The sequence below is a fragment of the Physella acuta genome, unplaced genomic scaffold, assembly GCF_028476545.2.
Source record: "Physella acuta isolate Inbredline_101_S28 unplaced genomic scaffold, ASM2847654v3 ptg001283l, whole genome shotgun sequence".
In the NCBI taxonomy this organism is placed as follows: domain Eukaryota; kingdom Metazoa; phylum Mollusca; class Gastropoda; family Physidae; genus Physella; species Physella acuta.
The window spans coordinates 648,330-668,580 of record NW_026732798.1 but is presented as its reverse complement, the minus strand read 5'-3'; the positions used below and the strand labels follow the sequence as shown (position 1 = coordinate 668,580).

General features: G+C 35.5%; 2 protein-coding genes across 4 annotated transcripts; one reads left to right on the top strand and one right to left on the bottom strand.

Annotated features, from left to right (window-relative positions):
• The first annotated feature begins 285 nt into the window (after positions 1-285).
• LOC131957981 (glycosyltransferase-like domain-containing protein 1) lies at positions 286-3,647 on the top strand. Of its 2 annotated transcripts, XM_059322856.1 has the most exons (7): positions 286-515; positions 876-1,043; positions 1,183-1,590; positions 2,104-2,355; positions 2,654-2,724; positions 3,100-3,191; positions 3,538-3,647. In XM_059322856.1, the coding sequence occupies exons 1-7, from the start codon at positions 328-330 to the stop codon at positions 3,601-3,603; spliced, it is 1,245 nt and encodes a 414-aa protein (XP_059178839.1). In that variant the 5' UTR covers positions 286-327; the 3' UTR covers positions 3,604-3,647. The 2 variants fall into 2 exon arrangements, with proteins under 2 accessions (XP_059178839.1, XP_059178840.1); XM_059322857.1 differs by lacking the exon at positions 286-515 and having other exon boundaries at positions 883-1,043; positions 1,194-1,590.
• Positions 3,648-5,834: 2,187 nt separating this feature from the next.
• LOC131957982 (uncharacterized) lies at positions 5,835-18,099 on the bottom strand. Of its 2 annotated transcripts, none has more exons than XM_059322859.1 (8): positions 17,937-18,099; positions 16,483-16,506; positions 14,797-14,901; positions 11,894-11,994; positions 9,211-9,307; positions 8,345-8,515; positions 7,536-7,696; positions 5,835-6,434 (listed from the first exon to the last, which is right to left on the bottom strand). In XM_059322859.1, exons 1-8 carry the CDS (start codon positions 17,995-17,997, stop codon positions 6,342-6,344), a joined length of 813 nt encoding a protein of 270 aa, XP_059178842.1. In that variant the 5' UTR covers positions 17,998-18,099; the 3' UTR covers positions 5,835-6,341. The 2 variants fall into 2 exon arrangements, with proteins under 2 accessions (XP_059178842.1, XP_059178843.1); XM_059322860.1 differs by lacking the exon at positions 17,937-18,099 and adding an exon at positions 17,130-17,283.
• Between the last annotated feature and the right edge of the window lie 2,152 nt (positions 18,100-20,251).

Genomic DNA, 20,251 nt, shown 5'->3' with positions numbered 1-20,251 from the left:
TTCTGGTGACAAACTATTTAAAATACTGTTTTAAGTTGTGAATTGTATTTTGTATTGCATAATATATATCTCGCCCGAGAAACGTGAACATTAAATTGATCTAGTAAATAATTGAACAGACTATATTTGGTTACTTTTCAATAATATTATCTGGCTTCACGGATCGTCGTTTAAGGGAAGCCACTCTAAATTTCTAAAGAAAATTATATTCTAGTAGTCGGACATAGATATAGAGTCTAGAAAGTCTAGAATCTAGATCTAGATATCTAGATCTATTATCTAGACTTCTATGTTCTAAATTCGTATTGTTAGAAAAGCTAGAAAAAAATGAAGGATATTCTTATCATAGAACCATTTAATGGCGGTTCACACCAGCAGCTTATAAACATTCTTGAAGCAGATACGGAGATAGGACCCAGATGCGAAATTTGTTCCCTTCCAGCAAAAAAGTGGCAGTGGCGAGCACGAACTTCAGCACTTTATTTCAGTCAGACCATTCCTTATTCCCAGTACAGGTGTGCGCTTTTTATTAGCAGATTCTTGTCTAATTGACTTGTAATTAATAAAAATATATATTATAAATAATAAATATTAAATAAGCCTAGAACTTAATAGTAATAACTAGGCCTATAGGCTTAACTTAATTTTTTTAAGTGACTACTCGGCAGAAGCTTCCCCCCCCCCCCCCCCACCACCCAGCACTAGTCTGGCTGGTAGGAGATGCAAAACTCAATTGTCAATTACCTTATGGCTTTGCAATGGGCTTTAATTGATATGATTGGCACTTGTTAATTTATTCCTTCTTTTGATAAATGGTTGAAATAAAGAATCCATAATGTATTCACCATTAGGCCCTAAGTGTTTTATTTCAACAGAGTTTTATTTGCAAGTTCAGTAATAAACCTTGCTGAGCTCATATCTCTTCGCCCAGACCTCGCCTCTGTTAGAAAAATAATATACTTCCATGAAAATCAACTGATTTATCCAGTTCAACAAAAACAAGAAAGGGATTTTCAATATGGATACAACCAGATTCTCACAAGGTAGTTATGAGAAAATTCCTGTTTACAGAGTATCTTTTATCTTATTCTATTAACATTACAAAATTTTGCAATGTTTTAATTTTAATAATAGTGATTATGTAACTAACTTTTTTCAGTTTTTTAAAAAATACAAAAATAGTTTGGTTGCAGATATAAATGTTTTCAATTCTTCATTCAACATGGAGTCTTTCTTGAAGTCCATTTCTTCACATTTAAAACTTATTCCTGATCATCGCCCAAAAAATCTGGAAGCTCAAATACGGCCAAAGTGTCAAGTTCTATACTTTCCTTTGTTAATACCAAATGTGGACAAAAGCTGTGCATTTGCTGAGAATGACAAAGCTGCATATTTTCTACAGACAGAAGATAAAAGTCATTCAGAACTTAAAGGTAATAATAGAACTGTAGGGGAGATAATTGACATGGAAAAATCAAGTGCAAATTCAGACAATGAGAATTTAAATTCTGATTCTACATCTTTACCAAGTCCAAGTAAACAGCTTAAAAAGGATGGACATGTTTTACATATTGTTTGGCCTCACAGATGGTTAGTTGAATTTTTATTTTGTTTTATATTGAACTGTTAGTAGTGTTAGTCTTCTTCACTTCTTCACCTTGCTTTTACATTAAAATGTCTTGGATATTTTGTTGATTTCATTTTTTAAAGCTTTCTTTTGACCTTTAAGTTTACAGTTTTGCTTTTTAAACTACCACCTTGTGATATTTTTTATAATTAGGGTTGTACTCTGATTATTTGGTTACACTCTCTCAGCTATAGAAGGATCTCTGAAACTGTTTTTATATTGTATTGAAGAAAAGATAAAAATGATAAGCTATTTCTATTGCAGTTAGACCACATAGTTTTATAGTTTATTTATTTTAAAAATTCTTTACTCACAAACTTTCTGGCTTCTTAAAACACACTTTTCTGTGAAGTTTTGTTTGCTAATTCACATGTATAAAGTGTAGGACAGTGCTTAGTAATACTCACTTAGTTAAACTGAGAGCACAAATTTATTTGTACTAATATAGCTAAATTTATACCCTATTTTTCTTCCAGGGAACATGATAAGGATCCCAAAAGTTTTTTTGATGCCCTACTACAGCTACAAGGTGAAGGCCACGACTTCTGTGTGTCGGTGATAGGAGAGACTTTCTCCGAGGTGCCAGAAGTCTTCAGCACATGCAAGCCCCTGCTGACTGGCAGGATTGTTGCTTGGGGCTACCAGTCCAGAGAGGACTACCTGAAGGTTCTAGATGCAGCAGATGTGGTCGTGTCTACGGCTCAACATGAGTTTTTTGGTGTCAGCATGTAAGGGTTTTATTACAATATTTTATATTTACATAATTTTAATAGTTTTTTTAAATTAGATTTTTTTTTATTGTAAAGACATTTTTTTACTAAATTTTATGTTTCATATTCAATTTTGTGTTCTTTTTATTGTAAAGGCATTTTAAACTAGGTTTTGTGTTATTGTGATAAAAAATGTATTTTTAAATGAATTTATATTTCATTCAATATTTTTTATGTTTAATGGTACTATATAGTGAATATTTATTACACCAATTTGAAAAAAACACATTAAAGTATTTTTATATAAAAATTTCAGGTTAGAAGCTGTCAGTCATGGTTGTTACCCTCTGTGTCCCAAAAGGCTCGTTTATCCTGAGATTTATCCAGGTAATTATAAACATGTTTGTTTCTTAAAGTTTAATGGTCTTGTTGGGGTGGGGGGGGGGGGGGGGTGGTACACACACAATGGTGTATTCTGTCCTGTGACCTATAGGTGGTGTACAATAAATTGTTGGTCCTGATGAAACAAATACAAATGGCATATTGAAAGTTTCATCTCTTTGGGCTTTTATTTTTAATAATTTTTATAATAGAAGTTTTTTGTTTAGCATTAAAGAAATGGCTTAACATGCTTGAATTTTTCCATGTCTCTGACAAATTTTTTGTTTTTAGAAGAGTCTCTATTCAACACAAGTATTTCTAATCACAGGTTTAGAGGAGTGTCTGTGTTAATTGAAACCATGTCTATTTTTTGTTTTGCAGAAGAATGCCTGTACGCAACACAAACTCAACTAGTGAAAAAGTTGAGAAGATTTTGTCAAAGACCAGCTTTATCCAAACAACATAGTCATCAGGTTTGTCAACCATATTTTAAATTTTTGTTGAGTTGTATTGGTGTTTTATTACAGTTAAATGAGTTTCAGATTTGTTAGCAACAATGTTCCCTCTAAGGGGGAAAGCAAGTGTGCAATGTTTATTTTTGTGTGCGCTTTGTTATAAAAGTTTTATACAAGCTTTTATGTATTTCACAAAATGACTGCGCGGCAGCTCAAAAGTACTGCGCTGCCGTGCAACTGCGCAGCTTAGAGGGATTGTTGGTTAGCAATATGCTGTTTTTAAGTTTAATTTGTATTTTATAACAATTTACAATTGATCATTAGTTGTTGAATTATATTTTTTCTTATTAAACTATATCCACAGGAATTGATCAAAAAATTTTTGTGGGAAAATTTGCAAGTCAATTACAGACAACTTTTATTAAACTAGCAGATTGTAAATATTTGTATTACAGTTATATCATTAAACAAGTATAACATTTTTTATTGCCTTAGACTTTTTGTTTCCTGAAACGACTTAATCATTTGATGCTTATTACCATTTATCACATTACCTGTATGTATGTTGTGTATATTCTCTTGGAGCAATACACTACCAGGTATATATTTTACATGGATCTTCACATTTGTGCAGATTCTATCATGACTAACTTACTTAGTCCTCTTTGCTCCTTATGGAACATAGGGCCTCCACCATTTCCTTCCATTTCATCCGATCCCCGGCTATTAATTTTGCCATCTCGCAAGACATCCTTGTTGGCTTCAGCTCTTTGAAAAGACTCTGTTCCCAGGTTTGTCTTGGGTGCCCTCTCTTCCGCTTTCCTTGGGGGTTCCACTCAAGCGCTTGGCGTGTCACATTTGGGTGAGCCTTTCGCAATGTGTGTCCCACCCATTGCCACTTCCTCCTTATTTGCACATTTATAGGCTCCTGCCTTGCTTTTCTCCATAATTCTATGTTCGGCACTTTGTCCTGTCACCTCAATTTCAAAATCACCGCCTTGAAGTGGTGGGATGGCTTGAGTGCCACAGCGACCCCCAGAACTATGCCGGCGGGAGCCTAGTGCTCCTGGCAGGTCTAACCAAGTCGGACAGATCTGTGGGGGTAGGGGCCAGACCAAACGTTGTGCCCTTGTCCTCCAGGTTAAGGGTTGTGCGATGGGCTAACTACTCATCCACATAAAACAAAGTATAGTTACAGAAACCGAAGATTCTATCATGGTGAGCAGTAAATCCTATGCTTAGGTGTCATGTAATGAACACAGTAACCAAAGCATTATTTATTAAACTATTTGATTTCCTGGTGATACTTGTAGAGGAAAATGACACTTCATCTTTCAATAGGCACTGATGCTACTTTATTTAGCATCACACTTTTCAACCAAGATTTACTGGTTTCATTGTTTTAAGTAACAAGTTAGTAGCAAATTATTAGTAAAGTCAGAAGTGAACACAAGACAGTGAAGAAATTCCATTTTTTGTTTTTATTTAGCTACATTTTATCTAGCAGAATATCTTTCCTTGGGTTTTTAGAGGGTTAGTAAAAATGTGCAATGAAGTTACAAACCTGCTTATTTGTAATGCACACTGTAATAAAAATTACTCATTTAAAGTGTTGTGATACCTCATGCATGTAAAAACCTAGATGTAATACCGTAATTAACAAAATTTAATACCCTTATCGGTTAAAAAAAAGTAAAATATTATACAGTTATTTCCCTTACTAGATTCTTTTACCGTTAAAATACCATGTTAGAATTGGAAAGGATAATGCATAATCTGCATTTTTACACGCTGAACAATTGCTGCTATCAAAAAATATTTGATTAAACAATCATTCATTACGTCATTATATTTTGTTTTCTTGAAAGATAACTGTGTGCTAGGATTTTGGCATTGGCCATTAACATTGATTAATAAAGAGAGAGGAAGTAAAAAGCTGCGTGAGGAATTTTTTCAGCTTGCCGATGAACTTAGAAGACTTGCCACATTGAAGTTTGATCATTTAGTTAGACCCACACTAGTCTAGACTAAAACCCGTTTAATTTGTTTTTCAATGGAGATTTGGCTGGTAAATCCAAGATTAAGTGCTATCCCGCTCTATCACCACATCAACACCCCCCCCCCCCCCTCCAGTTACACGTTTTTGATGTAAATCAGACTTTTTAAAAACAACGTGTCGGGGAAAATGCGTTTCTCACTGGTATAAAATACAGTGACAAAATAAAAAAAAAAATTCCTGGATATGATAACCCAGTAAGTTAATTAGCCGCATGTTTCTCTCTGGCTTAAAAAAATCAAGATGCTTTAAGTAGTTTGGGAAATTCATTACGGTGCTGGAGAGAGATTAATTTAAAGTAAATAAATCTGGTCTGCTGCACCTCATAGGACATGTTATCTACCCCCACCTCACCTCTTGAGTCACCAACTAAACAAACTGTTGCTACACTTCTAGTGATTTTTTTTAATATAGCATAAACATGTGCTGGTGATACACTTGGACTGTCAAAAGTATCGCTGTTCCAACCTATTCACTTCTCAACTTTCTATCTCAACTCTTATAAGAGAAGTTACTAGATATCTACCAGGGTTTCTTTTAGAAAATTATTTTCTGCTTGGTGGGGGGGGGGGGGGGCGACGTTCTCCGGCGAGCAGGGGGGGGGGGGGGTTAGCACCTTAGAGATATGCCTAAAAGAATCTCTGCCTAATTATCTCCAATTGAAAATAATCCTTAAAAAAATTCTAACACAAATTACGTTGTTCAGCATTTTCCTTATTCAGTTACTTATAAATATAAAATGCATAGTAGTTGTATATATGAAAAAAACAATCGACCCTCCCAACCCTCTTTTGAAGCGTGAGCTTTGTTTTTTAACGGAAGCTCCATTTATGTTGAAAGTAATTGATTTAGGATTCCTTATAATTAAAAAAAATGAAATTTGTCGTTGAATTTTTCTATATACAAACGTTGAAATCGTAGAATACATGCTGACATTTTTTTTTCAAAGCCACGATCTTTAAATAAATGTGTATCCCAATAAAGACATTTATAAAACATTTGAAAGAAAATAATGGTATTAATAACTCATTTTCAGAAAATAATGTTATTTATGACAGATTTGTCAGAAGATAATGCCATAAATTCCTTGCTTCATTATTTCTTCCCGTCGGCTAGCACATGGCAGAGCTACCTGATAGGTAAATGTGCATGGTAGACAGAGTACCTGCATTGTACAGACAGGTGGGAACATCCTTGATGAAGAGCTGCAGACAAATATAAAGTTTTTAGTAAACATAGAGGTGCCCGGCGGGTCAAGGTTCAAGTATTTAAGGTCAAGGAAACTTAAGTGTTTAGGGTCAAGGTTACATACGAGTTTTGGGTCAAGGTATAAAAGCGTGTTGAGATCAAGGTTACAGAAGTGTTTAGGGTCAAGGGTAGATGCGAGTTTTGGGTTACGGTTACAAAAGTGTTTAGGATCAAAATTATAGAAGTGTTTGATAAAATGTTTCATAGATTTTTTTGCTTTGTTCAAGTTTACAAATGAAATTTATGTTTAAGTTTACGTCTAACGAATTATGTGAGGGGTCAGTGCACCATTAGGACCAGGCACACGGCATGGATTATTTTAACTTCAATGGAAATCTCTGAAACATCACTAATTAGTATTATATTTTTTCTTTGAAATATTTCGATTACAAACTTTGATTTTGTTACATATAACGCCCTTTGATTATTACAGCAGGGCCTGGTTCAAAACGTAATGTGATACAGTGTTATGTGTTCGATAGTGGCGCCTATTTCAACTAAATGTTTAATTTATTTAGGTCCTATGTGTTTAGAAAGGTAACGAAATCAAGTTTTCACATGTCCCTAAAACTATTAACCTCACTCCAGTACAATGCCGTTCTATATTACTGCTAACATACACCACATCTATAGCTAGACTTACCCGAATCGCCGAAATGCCTATAGTCGTATTTTTACTGCTAAAATACTCCACATCTGAAGCTAGTCTTACCCGAAACGTCTTTAGGTCTATATTTGTCTCTAACATAACAAAGTGACTAGTCTTACCCAAAACGCGGTAACGTATGTAGTTCTATATTTTCTGACAACACATCAACACATGTGTTTACCCGAAACGCCGAAACATATGTAGTTCTATATTTTCTGATAACACACCAACAAATGTGACTTACCCGAAACGTATGTAGTTCTATATTTTCTGATAACACACCAACAAATGTGTCTTACCCGAAACGTATGTAGTTCTATATTTTCTGATAACACACCAACTAATGTGTCTTACCCGAAACGTATGTGGTTCTATATTTTCTGATAACATACCAACACATATGTCTTACCCCATACAACTGCGACCTTGGGTGCTCGTACCGCGGGGATCTAAGGTCGGCGATCAAAGCCCATCCAAAAGCTGTGAGCTCCCCTCCGTTGTAGAGCAGGAAGGCGGGGAAGATATTGTCGCAGTTCATGCCTACGTTCATATTGTACCAGTAGTGTTTTCCTGTAAACAGACGCACAGCATGGTAGCTTGTAGTCAGCTATAGCACATTTAAACAGTTGATTGAAAAACAATGCGTTGTATTAGATCAGAAGCGTAGCGAAGATGGGGGGGGAAGGGGGGGGGGGTACATATGTCCCCGGAAGCCGACCCTAGGGACGCCAAAATGGGTTGAAAAAAAAATTAAAAGCTCATCTTAGCTGCAGTTTTGCATTATAAATATAAAAAATATATGGGGGGGGGGGGGCTAATTGAAAGTTTGTCCTCAGGTTCCGGGAAAGGTCGCTACGCCTCTGTATTAGATACTTCAAGGGCTCTGGCCAGTACAGTTCAAGGTTGTTTAACCGAAAAGTCCCGAGTTCGAACCCCCGAGCAGATGAGGAGGCTAGATCACTGAGCACTGCAACCCTTCTAGGAGAGACAACTCTAAAATCAAAAGTACTGGTACTTTATTCTTGAAAGGACAAAGGCTATGGTCAACGGACCACATGGCGCGTAAATTTTGACACGTAATACTTAATTGTGTTGGAGGGAATCCCGACCAATATTATAATTAAGACGGAAGAAGAACATACTTCAAAAACGTGTTTTTACTTTTATATATGATTTTTTAAAAAGATTTTTTTTAAAATTTCCTTTTTAAGAACTGACCCATAGATATAAAGCACCTTCCCTCAGTCCATCTGGTGCTCCCTATGTCCGCCTGTTTGTGTGGTATCAGGACGCTGTGTTCAGGCACGGTGCTGTTCTGGAAGTACAAGTTAGTGCCCGTTCCCTGTTGGTCAAACATCGCCTGGGTGCGGCCTGTTGTACAGATGGTTGCTGGGGAGGGGAGAAAAGTTTTTTTTTTATTATCACGGGGAAGGTCAGGGACGCAGAAAAAAGTATAGGTTTTTGATAACATCACAAAGGAAAGGATCTACTAACATAGCCTTGATGTTTTTGCGGAGTTTTAATAGGGCTGGTAAGTAGGCCACCAACCAGTTTTACGGCTCAATAAAACCTGCATGATCCATAGAACTGGTTGGTGACCTACTTACCAGCCCTATTGGGACTCGACTGGCATATCTTATTGGTCATGAAGCTACTAACACATGCCATGAACCTGTGGCCAAGATGTAAATTCTTTGGGTTTTGACATTAGTGAAATTTTTTTGGGTTGTGTCATAAATGACATATCACAGGGGTTGTGACATTAGTGACAAATTCTATGGGTTGTGTCATAACTGAATAATCTTATGAAGTGTGGCATTACTGACGGCCTTACTGACAATCCAATATGTTGCGACATTACTGACTTATCCTAGGGGTTGTAATATTACTGACATATCCTAGGAGTTGTGACATTACTGACTTATCCTAGGAGTAGTGACATTACTGACAAATCCTCTCTGTTGCGACATTACTGACATATCCTAAGGGTTGTGACATTATTGACATATCCTTGGGGTTATGACATTACTGACATATCATAGGAGTTGTGATATTACTGACAAATCCTCTGAGTTATGACTTACCAGGGTCGACAAAGTAGGCTGATATCGCCCACCGATCCCCATCATCAACAAAAGGTGGTCTGATCAGGCTGGAAGGATAGTTACCGCCCTTAGGAACCTGCAAAGACAACGTTCTACTAACATTCCGGATTAAGTTTAGTTTTCACGGTAGTTGAGGTGACAGGACAGTTTCAATAATATTCTAATTTGTAGATAGTTTTGAAAGAATTAAAATGGGGCACTGATACAATAATAAGTCCACAACGTTTACCCGTTGACTAGCTGTATTCTAATCGTTTTTTTTTCGTTTTCAACCAATGTATACACGAAAATATACGCCATACGGGAGTAAACATACCAAACTTACTTAAATTATCACTAAAAGTAATTTAAACTCTAACTAACGACAGAATATGCTAGTTACCATCCAACACACTAGGCTATCAACCAACACACTATCCATCAAATCACGCTCTTCTTCTCACATGCTATCAACAAAACCCACAATTTATTCCACCAGCTAAAAGATCCACATAGCGACTGAACTTTGCAATGATGTAAACTTTTACTTCTTCGTTCTTAATTTCAGTGTTGGAAGGGATGGAGCCATATCTACCAGAGGGTTTAAACTCGAGACTTTTTTCGAATTTATTAACCATGTGCTTTTTGCCGACTCGACTCGACTCGACCACGCCTCCATCACAATTAAGGATACGTGTCAACTGGTTATGCGCCATTGAGGCCATTGACTCCGATTTCAGCCTGCTTTTCTTTTTGGATAGCCTTTGTCCAACCAAGAACAAACTATAAGGCAGCAGTTATTTGATTTTGGAGTTGTCGCTCCTAGAAGAGTGGCTGTCCCCAGCTAACGAGCCTTATCGTTCCCGAGGGTTCGAACTCGAGACTTTTCGGTTTAGCAACCATGAGCTTAACCGACTCGACCACGCCGACCCCTATGATGTAAACAAAATCCACATATTCACCGTATCCTGTTGATTTAACTAAACTCACAATCACCCCCCCCCCATCATTACGTAACCAGTCTGTCTGATTTAATGGCCAACACTACACCAATCCTGGCCCCCGACACATTTGATTGATGGCCCAGCTAACCCACACACAACCTTTGTGAACGATTTCATTCCAATGGCATTTTTTTCTCTCTGTGAAACATTGATCTAGTCCCATCCCATTTTTTCCTCTCAGTGAAACAATCATCTAGTCTGGCGTTAGCTCATTACGGAGTGTTTAATTAAAACTTTAATCACAACAACGTGCGTGACACATGGACAGCTACACCGCGAAATGGATAATTTATTAAATTTAAACGACACAAAACAGCGATAGCATTAGATAATTTAGCAGCTTTAAACGAAACAACATAGAGATAGCTTTAGATAAAAAGATTTCAACCAAAACATGGAGGTGGAACCGAATATTCCCTAATAAATGTCTGCAGTGGCGTAGCCAGGATCGTCTCAAGGGGGGGGGGGTCCAATTTTTACCCGGGGACAAGCTTTCGATTTGCACCCCCCTCAGACTTTTGATACCTTATATATATATAACGAGGGGTCTATGGGGGGGGGGGGGTTATGACCCCCCCTAACCCCCCTGCCTATGCCACTGAATGTCTGCATATTGTTACAATTGTAAAATCGATTTGCTGCATGGACCATTTTATATCTAAAATTAAAAGCTAATTACAATAAAAATATTTTAATCTCCAAGCTCAAATTACAGGTTGATTTTTATGTTAATGTAATTTTAGACAATTTTAACTAGTAATTGAGATTCAAAGACGTTGTTCATTAATGTCTTGACACTAATCTTCAAATTAGATCAAGATGAACTAATTTAATTAGTTTTCAGTAAAACATTAAGAACAAAACCAACTAATTATTTAAGGGGTGGGGGTGGCATAAATTAAAACCATGACAGACATCTAATAGCCTCTTGATACTTGCAATCAAAAACTGTCGAAATACGTCATAGGGATAAAGTTAACAGAGCAGAATATTTTGTCATTGTGAGAAACTATTACGTGTTAAATAAACCGGGAGTGATCTCCCCTAAACTTTCTTGAATATACTAATATAACACTACGGGGGATGGCAACTCGGGACATAGACAATATTTTTAATCCATTTTTAATTGCTTAAACTTTTTATAATAGAATAGAATAGTGCGGGGAAATTATTAGTACTTTACAAATTCACATGCGTTTTTTTTTTTTTGAGATATCGGAAATAGCGTAAAAAACTACTTCCGGTCGACGGAAATTACTTAAAATTTTAAGAGAGGGCAGAGAATTAGAACTTTTACTGACATGTGAAATTTTATTTATCTATCTGAAATAGTACTCAAATTTCAAAATAGAAATTTGAAATTTTCAAAGTAGAAATCGCTCAAAAGTTGAAACGGATCGGATCTACGATTTTGACATAATACTTAATTAAATATGAAATTTCATCAACCTAGCTGTAATTGTACTAAAGTTATCGTGTTTACACACACACACACACACGCACGCACACACACACACACAGACACACATACACACAGACATACGGACAAGATTGCAAAACTATGTTTTTCCGACTCAGGGAGCCCTAAAACGTCGAGATTTGCAACAATCTCGATTTTTTTTGCACGATTACAAGACTTTCTCTATAAAGTAAAAACTGTCTAGCACTGTTGACATTACCGTCGTCTGTATTCCTGCGATGTATCCCATGACGTCATACAAGAGCACCACAGAGTAGTCGTTGTTGAGCACGTACCTTTGTCCTCTCCATTTGGCGGTGGCTGTTGAAGGAAGAGATCAGATCAATACGTTATACAGGCTTGACCAGTTCGATCTCTGCTTAGAAAGTTGTAGCAAAATGATGTTACTGAAAATTGTATTCTATAAATGAGAATGATCCTTCTATACCAGAGGTCGGCAACCTGCAGCTCGCGAGCCGCAAGCGGCTCTTTTGATATCAAGATGCGGCTCTCCAGCTCCTTGAACAAATACTAATAATCTTAATAAAAAAATTAAATATTTGAAATTAAAAAAAATGTTAGCGGCTCTTTAAAACCAGGGACATTTTGAAAATTGTAACTTTTGGCTCTTCCGCTTCAAAAGGTTGCCGACCCCTGTTCTATACTGTTCTATTAAAACGACATATATATTATAAAATCTATTGTTCAATAGCTAACATGATGTTGTTAACAGCGAATAATGACAAGGTAAGTTAACGCAGGTATGGTCAGGGGTTTAGGATTCAGTCTGGCATCACCAGAGTATCTTCCAGACATTTTTTCTGAGGACACTTGAGACTTACAGGGTGGACTAAAACTTCAAAGGGGGGGAGGGGCATGGGGACTAGGGACGGAGAGGAAACGGGTATATATTTTCTACATAACTAATTAAAAAATATTTTTCTCCAGGGGGTAGAGTGGGGAGGTGAAGCGTCGGCCGCGGGAAGATGCCTGAAACTGAAAGAAACCCTGTATTGTTCCGAGCTGTCTTATTCTTTTCAGTTATGTTTTATTGGTACACATACAGATGTACTGTTCTGTAATGCTCCATTTATACATACCTATTCTAGTTCTAGCGTTGAGATGTCAATTTTGTACACATATTGTTATTCCAAATTGTAAAAAAAAATGACTAACAAAAAAAAAAAAAAGATTTTTTTTTCCTTACGAATCAATGACTTTAATCTTAAAGTACTACACGTGTTGCATGTATGTTTTAAAGCCTATTTCCAGATTTTTCTCAGCAAAGTTAAGTGAGTCAAGTCCATTTTTAAGGGTTGCTCCAGACTTATGGCCCCTCATGCTTGTGCCAGTTTAGCGACACTGGTATGTTGTGGTAGAGAGTAGAACCTTATCTTGCTTGACATCCATCCACCAGCACTAGCAACTACACAATCGTGTTTGTAACGTGATTGCGACGAGGCGACCCACGGAATTCTCATTAGGGCTCAATATCAGATTACTAATTATAATTCTAGCGCCATTAGTAAATTCAGCATACTAATTATCAGTTGCCTTCCCTGTTTGGGCACGTGAATAGATTGTAATTAATTAATTCGGCACTGTGTTTTTCCAAACTAAAGAGGACACGTTTAGAGAGAGTATAGATAATTACAAGAGAGCCTCAGGCAATACAAATAAACGGGAGGTCGATAACCAAATACAAAACAAAACCGCCATTCAGTTGCAACTAAAAACAAAACAAAAAATCGATCCTCTCTTTGTGGAGAGAAAAAACAACAAAAGATTCGTAGTGTTACAGTAAAACGTATACGTGGACAAAGATAGTTTACGACATCACGACTTGTGGTCTGAACAATTTACCACAATTTACGACATCACGACATTGTAATGCCTGACAACCTAAGACAAGACATTGACACTGCCCACACCAGGCAGCCATAGTCTGATACTCAACAGATTTACAGTGCTAGTGTTCAAAGAACAGACCGTGTTAAAAGACAAGACCGAAATAGAGAAAATAATTTAATGTGGTTTTAGAAAAAAATTAACGAATAGTTTCCTGCCATCTTTAGAATTGTCGTCGTCTTGTCTCATTAATGCTAGGATTCATGTAGTGGTTTTCATGTTGACCGCAGGTGGGTTTTTGTGCGACCTACAGTCTTAGATGAAAATGACTTGTTGATAAAAATTTATGTGTGGGTAAATTTGTAAACTGAAGCAGTATGTGTCCATATCGTAAGACACACATTTTCTATTTCTAGAATTGTTTTGTTTTATGAACAGCGAGCTAAGGTTGATAAGCTCATAGCGTGTCAAGCAATGGCTAGCGAAATAGCGGAATAACAAGATATTCATTACAGTAAGAGTTTAGCTTGACGAAAGCCTTCTCAAAACATTTTACCCATAATTTATTCTACTTACGGTCCTCTCAGTCAAACAACAGGTAACTTACTGTCACATTATTCAGTTAACGGTAATGTAATTGCGCGCTAATCAAACATAGGTCAATTACTGTCAAATTAATTAAATATCTGGTGAGTAACTGCCACACCAGTTGATTTATCATCACATTCTTCAAATATCTGGCAACTTACTGTCACATCATTCAAACAATACGTAACTTACTGTCACATCATTCAAACATCAGGTAACTTACTGTCACATCATTAAAACATCAGGTAACTTACTGTCACATGATTCAAACATCAGGTAACTTACTGTCACATCATTCAAACATTACGTAACTTACTGTCACGTCATTCAAACATCAGGTAACCTACTGTCACATTTTTCAAACATCAGGTAACTTACTGTCACATCATTAAAACATCAGGTAACTTACTGTTACATCATTAAAACATCAGGTAACTTACTGTCACGTCATTCAAACATCAGGTAACTTACTGTCACGTCATTCAAACATCAGGTAACTTACTGTTACAACATTCAAACATCAGGTAACTTATTGTTACATCATTAAAACATCATGTAACTTACTGTTACAACATTCAAACATCAGGTAACTTACTGTCACATCAATCAAACATTACGTAACTTACTGTTACATCATTCAAACATCAGTAACTTATTGTTACATCAATCAAACATTACGTAACTTACTGTTACAATCACTGATCTTGTGGAATCCTTGCCTCTCTGCAGCAGCAGCTGTTCTTGGCATCCCGGCGAAATATTGTGAATTGAATGGGTTCATTCCCCACGTCACTGAAGAAAAAAAAATATTTCTTCAAATATTGTGAATTGAATGGGTTCATTCCCCACGTTACTGAAGAAAAAAATAATATTTCTTCAAATATTGTGAATTGAATGGGTTCATTCCCCACGTTACTGAAGAAAAAAATAATATTTCTTCAAATATTGTGAATTGAATGGGTTCATTCCCCACGTTACTGAAGAAAAAAATAATATTTCTTCAAATATTGTGAATTGAATGGGTTCATTCCCCACGTCACTGAAGAAAAAAATAATATTTCTTCAAATATTGTGAATTGAGTGGGTTCATTCCCCACGTCACTATAGAAAAAAATAATATTTCTTCAAATATTGTGAATTGAATGGGTTCATTCCCCACGTCACTGAAGAAAAAAATAATATTTCTTCAAATATTGTGAATTGAATGGGTTCATTCCCCACGTCACTATAGAAAAAAATAATATTTCTTCAAATATTGTGAATTGAATGGGTTCATTCCCCCACGTCACTATAGAAAAAAATAATATTTCTTCAAATATTGTGAATTGAATGGGTTCATTCCCCACGTCACTATAGAAAAAAATAATATTTCTTCAAATATTGTGAATTGAATGGGTTCATTACCCACGTCACTATAGAAAAAAATAATATTTCTTCAAATATTGTGAATTGAATGGGTTCATTCCCCACGTCACTGAAGAAAAAAATAATATTTCTTCAAATATTGTGAATTGAATGGGTTCATTCCCCACGTCACTATAGAAAAAAATATTTCTTCAAATATTGTGAATTGAATGGGTTCATTCCCCCACGTCACTATAGAAAAAAATAATATTTCTTCAAATATTGTGAATTGAATGGGTTCATTCCCCACGTCACTATAGAAAAAAATAATATTTCTTCAAATATTGTGAATTGAATGGGTTCATTCCCCCACGTCACTATAGAAAAAAATAATATTTCTTCAAATATTGTGAATTGAATGGGTTCATTCCCCCACGTCACTATAGAAAAAAATAATATTTCTTCAAATATTGTGAATTGAATTGGTTCATTCCCCCACGTCACTATAGAAAAAAATATTTCTTCAAATATTGTGAATTGAATGGGTTCATTCCCCACGTCACTATAGAAAAAAATAATATTTCTTCAAATATTGTGAATTGAATGGGTTCATTCCCCACGTCACTATAGAAAAAAATAATATTTCTTCAAATATTGTGAATTGAATGGGTTCATTCCCCACGTCACTGAAGAAAAAAACATTTCTTCAAATATTGTGAATTGAATGGGTTCAATCCCCACGTCACTAAAGAAAAAATAATATTTCTTCAAATATTGTGAATTGAATGGGTTCAGCCCCCACGTCACTGAAGAAAACAATTCTTCACTAAACTGTTTTGTTAATCTGATGATTAGCATTGATTTTTATCTATATCAAAATGTTTAATTGTTTTCTTAATCTTAAATAATATTGTGAAAAATTTGCAGCTGATATTAACTCTATGCTCAAATGTCACAAATTTAAAGGCTGATTTTTTGTTTGCTTATTTTTCAACATAGCTATAGATGTAACGAGTAAACACATCTTACCTTTTAAATTGTCCCATTTCTTTTCTGTGAAAAAGATGAGTTAAATTATGTTAAAATTTTAAACCAATGACTAACTGTATTAGAAGCAAATGGTTTAACATTTAAAGAAAATGTTTGGCCAGGCCTAAAGAATTCGTTAATAAAATTTTTGGCAGTCATACAAAATTGAATTACTGGAAGTGTGTCAAACATTTAAACTTCACCCAATTCAACTCTTACTTTTACTTTTACTAATTCCTTAATCCTCACTTCAGCTACCATTTTCATTAAGTCTCTTACATCAAGAATATAATGTCGCTATTATTTATATTAAAACTGGTTCTTGTCAAGTTCTGTGTTTGCATCTCATAGAAAACAAAACTCATTGCAATGCAAATGAATCCATTTGAACTTGGTTTTTTTTGTGACATATTAATACGCAGTCTGGTGAATTCATCAATATGTGAGACACCAGATTTACGCTGCTGTTGGCGATAATTATCTGGCAATTTTAGACTTATCGAATTTCCTGACAAATTATGTAAAATTCAATCCACAAGAGCAATAAAAAAATACATTACAAATCATCCGCAGCGTAGCATTAACACAAAGTTTTTAAAAAAATATGTTTACAATCCACAGTTCCGTAGTGTGTTTGCCAGACTTACTTTTTATTTCACTGGACGAAACGGCAACAAAAAACGCAAAACTGATGACTAGAATGTTCATGTTTCTACTGGTTCGCCTCCCTTGATGAAATGGCCTGTGTTAGCTCCCTTTACGTTCTAAGTCTATGCATACAAATCTACTGTCAGCCTCGCTGAGTAAATTATTCTTTGTGGCAATGTTCCCTTCGACCCCGCTAATCGACCTACATGCGCACAGCAGTGTAAAATATGTGCGTAGTTGTGTAACAAACGATGGAGCTTTGGAGAAATGTAATTAAACTATCAGGTATATAGGCATGTGGATGGAAATTAATTATACAAAGCCCTAATGAGCCTAAAAAAGGTGAAAAGTTAAAGTTACATAACACTGTCAAATGAAATTGATTTGAAATGAAAAATAATTTAGGAATACTTTCTCCACACGTTTTTATCGATGATAAACAGAGCTTTTCGAATGCGGTGATGAGCGGAAATTACCAGAACTTGCTTCACAACGGTAGGCTACGTATATTGGCGTGCACTCAATATAAACTTTATTATCGAACACTCGTTTAGCGATGTCGTTGCTTGAAATTCCAACCTTTCTTACCCTTTAAGAATTATAAAATCAGAACAAAATCTATAAACAATAGATATCTACACAAGCTATGCATCGCTTCCTACACCAGATGTTCAACATCGGTTAAACGAGGGGTTAATATTTAACTTAATCAGTATTGCAAACGATATAATTAACTAAAAAGATTTGAATTTGTTAATGTAATATGTGCTATGTGAAGATATATTGCAAAATTAGGTACGACTTACGCTTTAATTCAGTGGTCGAGACAGCAACAAATAAAACCAAGATGATGACAATAGTTTTCATATTTCTTCACACTCGCCTCCCTTTGTTAAACTGACTCGTTGGATACAGTTAACCAACTTTCTGACTTGGTCAATGTTCACAGGTCCACTGCTTGTTATTTTAACATTTGCCTGGCTATTAACAGTTGTGTTATTTGTTGATGTAAAGAAAGATTACACAAACAAATCTCTGTTGTGTTTAGCTAGCACGTGAGGATGACTGTTGTTGTTTTTATCTCAGCGCATTAAACAAAAGAAAACAAAACTCTGCAGTGGACTAGGACAGGGGTCGGCAACCTGCGGTTCGCGAGCCGCATGCGGCTCTTTTGATGTCAAGATGCGGCTCTTCAGTTCCATGCACAAATATTAATAATTATTTTATTTTATTTTTAAAGCTCATCAAAATATTAGTCTTGGATTTGGGTTTGGGTTTGTTTTCGTTTGCTTTTTACTTTCTCGTATATACGAAGTATAGAGAAAGTATTGTAATCGTGCACAAAAATCACTTGAAATTTTAACAATTTTCACCGTATTACACCTCAGTCCTTCATCACATCCGAAGTACAGAGGACTTATTTTAATCGGGCAAAAATTATCAATCCAGATTTATCAAAATTAAGAGGTTTTATGCGTAATCCATTCTGAAAAACTGGGCTTTGCAATTCTGTCCGTATGTCTGTGTGTCTGTGTGTGTGTGTGTCCGTGTGTAAACACGATAACTTGAGTACCGTTACAGCTAGGTTGATGAAATTTCATATATAAGTATTTTATCGAAATCGTAGATCCGTATCAACTTTTGAGCGATTTCCGATAACCGGAAGTGGTACTTTTTCTACTTTGAATTTTTCAAAAGCCTATAACTTGAGTACTATTTCAGATAGATAAATGAAATTTCACACGTAAGTAAAAGATCTAATTCTCTACCTTCTCTCAAATTTTGAGTAATTTCCGTTGAACGGAAGTAGTAATTTACGCTACTTCCGATTTCTCAAAAACCTAATGAAATTTTTTAAAGTACTAATAATATTGCGCACTATTATGCACTTTTTTATTTGGCGTTCAATTGGTGTGCAATTATTTTGTCTACGAGATTTTATTCTATTTTTAAAACTTTAAGTCTTTAAAATGAATTAAAAATCATGTCTATAGCCCGAGTTCCCATCCCCTGTTGTTTTTTATAAGAATATTCGAGAAAGTTTAGGGGAGATCACTCCCGGTTTATTTTCTTTGCGTTTGTGTTTTTGCTTTTTTCTTTGCGTTTGTTTTTTCTTTGTGTTTGTGGTTGTGCTTGTGTTTTTTTTGGTGTGTTTTGTTTTTGTTTGGTTGTGGTTGGGTTTGTGTTTGTGTTTGCGTTTGGATTTGTTTTCGTTTGCTTTTTTGTTTGCGTAAGTGTTTGTGTTTTCTTTGTGATTGTGGTTGGGTTTGTCTTTGCGTTTGTTTTTGTGTTTTAATTTTCGTTTGTGTTTGTTTTGTGTTAGTGTTATGTTTGCGTTTTTTGTATGTTTTGGTTGGTTGCGGTTAGGGTGGGCAATGCCGGGTAAATGCTGATTACTAAACACACAAGTTATGGTCCTTGACAGATACGTTTTTCAGAGATGCCAGTGCAGGGCCTGGCCGGGACGGCTAGTATATATATATATATATATATATATATATATATATATATATATATATATATATATATATATATATATATATATATATATATATATATATATACCACATTCTTATTAGAGATCATAATATTGAAATAAAAATATGAGTGGCTCTTTAAAAACTGGAATATTTTGCAAATTGTAACCTTTGGCTCTTCCGACTCAAAAGGTTGCCGACCGCTGCTTTAGACGAATATTGTGCATTGCACTTTATGTTAAGTAAAAAAGGAACCTTTAATATCTTCGATCCCGTTTTTATTTTAGATATATTTAGTTTCTGCTTATATATAAACAACAGGTACAGGATGCATGTGGGGAGAGGGGAGAGGGAGGGTGGTAGTTAATGGGACACTGTTTCAAAACCTAATACATTCGTTTTTTTCCAGACCTTTTAACACCACGCCTATCAAAGTACGTGTTCGCCATAATTTATTTTTCCGTTTTTCAATTAAGCAGTAGTAGATGATTGTTTTCCAAGAAAAAAAAGTTACATAATATTTGTCACGCTGGTTTTACCTCAGAGCTCAACCGTGCCAAGAGTTGAAACGGACATTAAAAAGTCCTGTCAGGCTGATGTATATAAAAGGCTACATGGGCAACATCTGGAGACCAAAATTTTAA

Coding starts and splice junctions, on each gene's coding strand:
- LOC131957982 (XM_059322859.1), bottom strand. CDS start 17,997: ATGAAAACTATTGTCATCATCTTGGTTTTATTTGTTGCTGTCTCGACC. Junction 9,308..11,893: donor TCGCAGGAATACAGACGACG/GTAATGTCAACA, acceptor TTGTCTTTGCAG/GTTCCTAAGGGCGGTAACTA. Junction 7,697..8,344: donor AAGGTGCTTTATATCTATGG/GTCAGTTCTTAA, acceptor GTCTGTTTACAG/GAAAACACTACTGGTACAAT.
- LOC131957981 (XM_059322856.1), top strand. CDS start 328: ATGAAGGATATTCTTATCATAGAACCATTTAATGGCGGTTCACACCAG. Junction 516..875: donor ATTCCTTATTCCCAGTACAG/GTGTGCGCTTTT, acceptor TTATTTCAACAG/AGTTTTATTTGCAAGTTCAG. Junction 3,192..3,537: donor CCAAACAACATAGTCATCAG/GTTTGTCAACCA, acceptor CTATATCCACAG/GAATTGATCAAAAAATTTTT.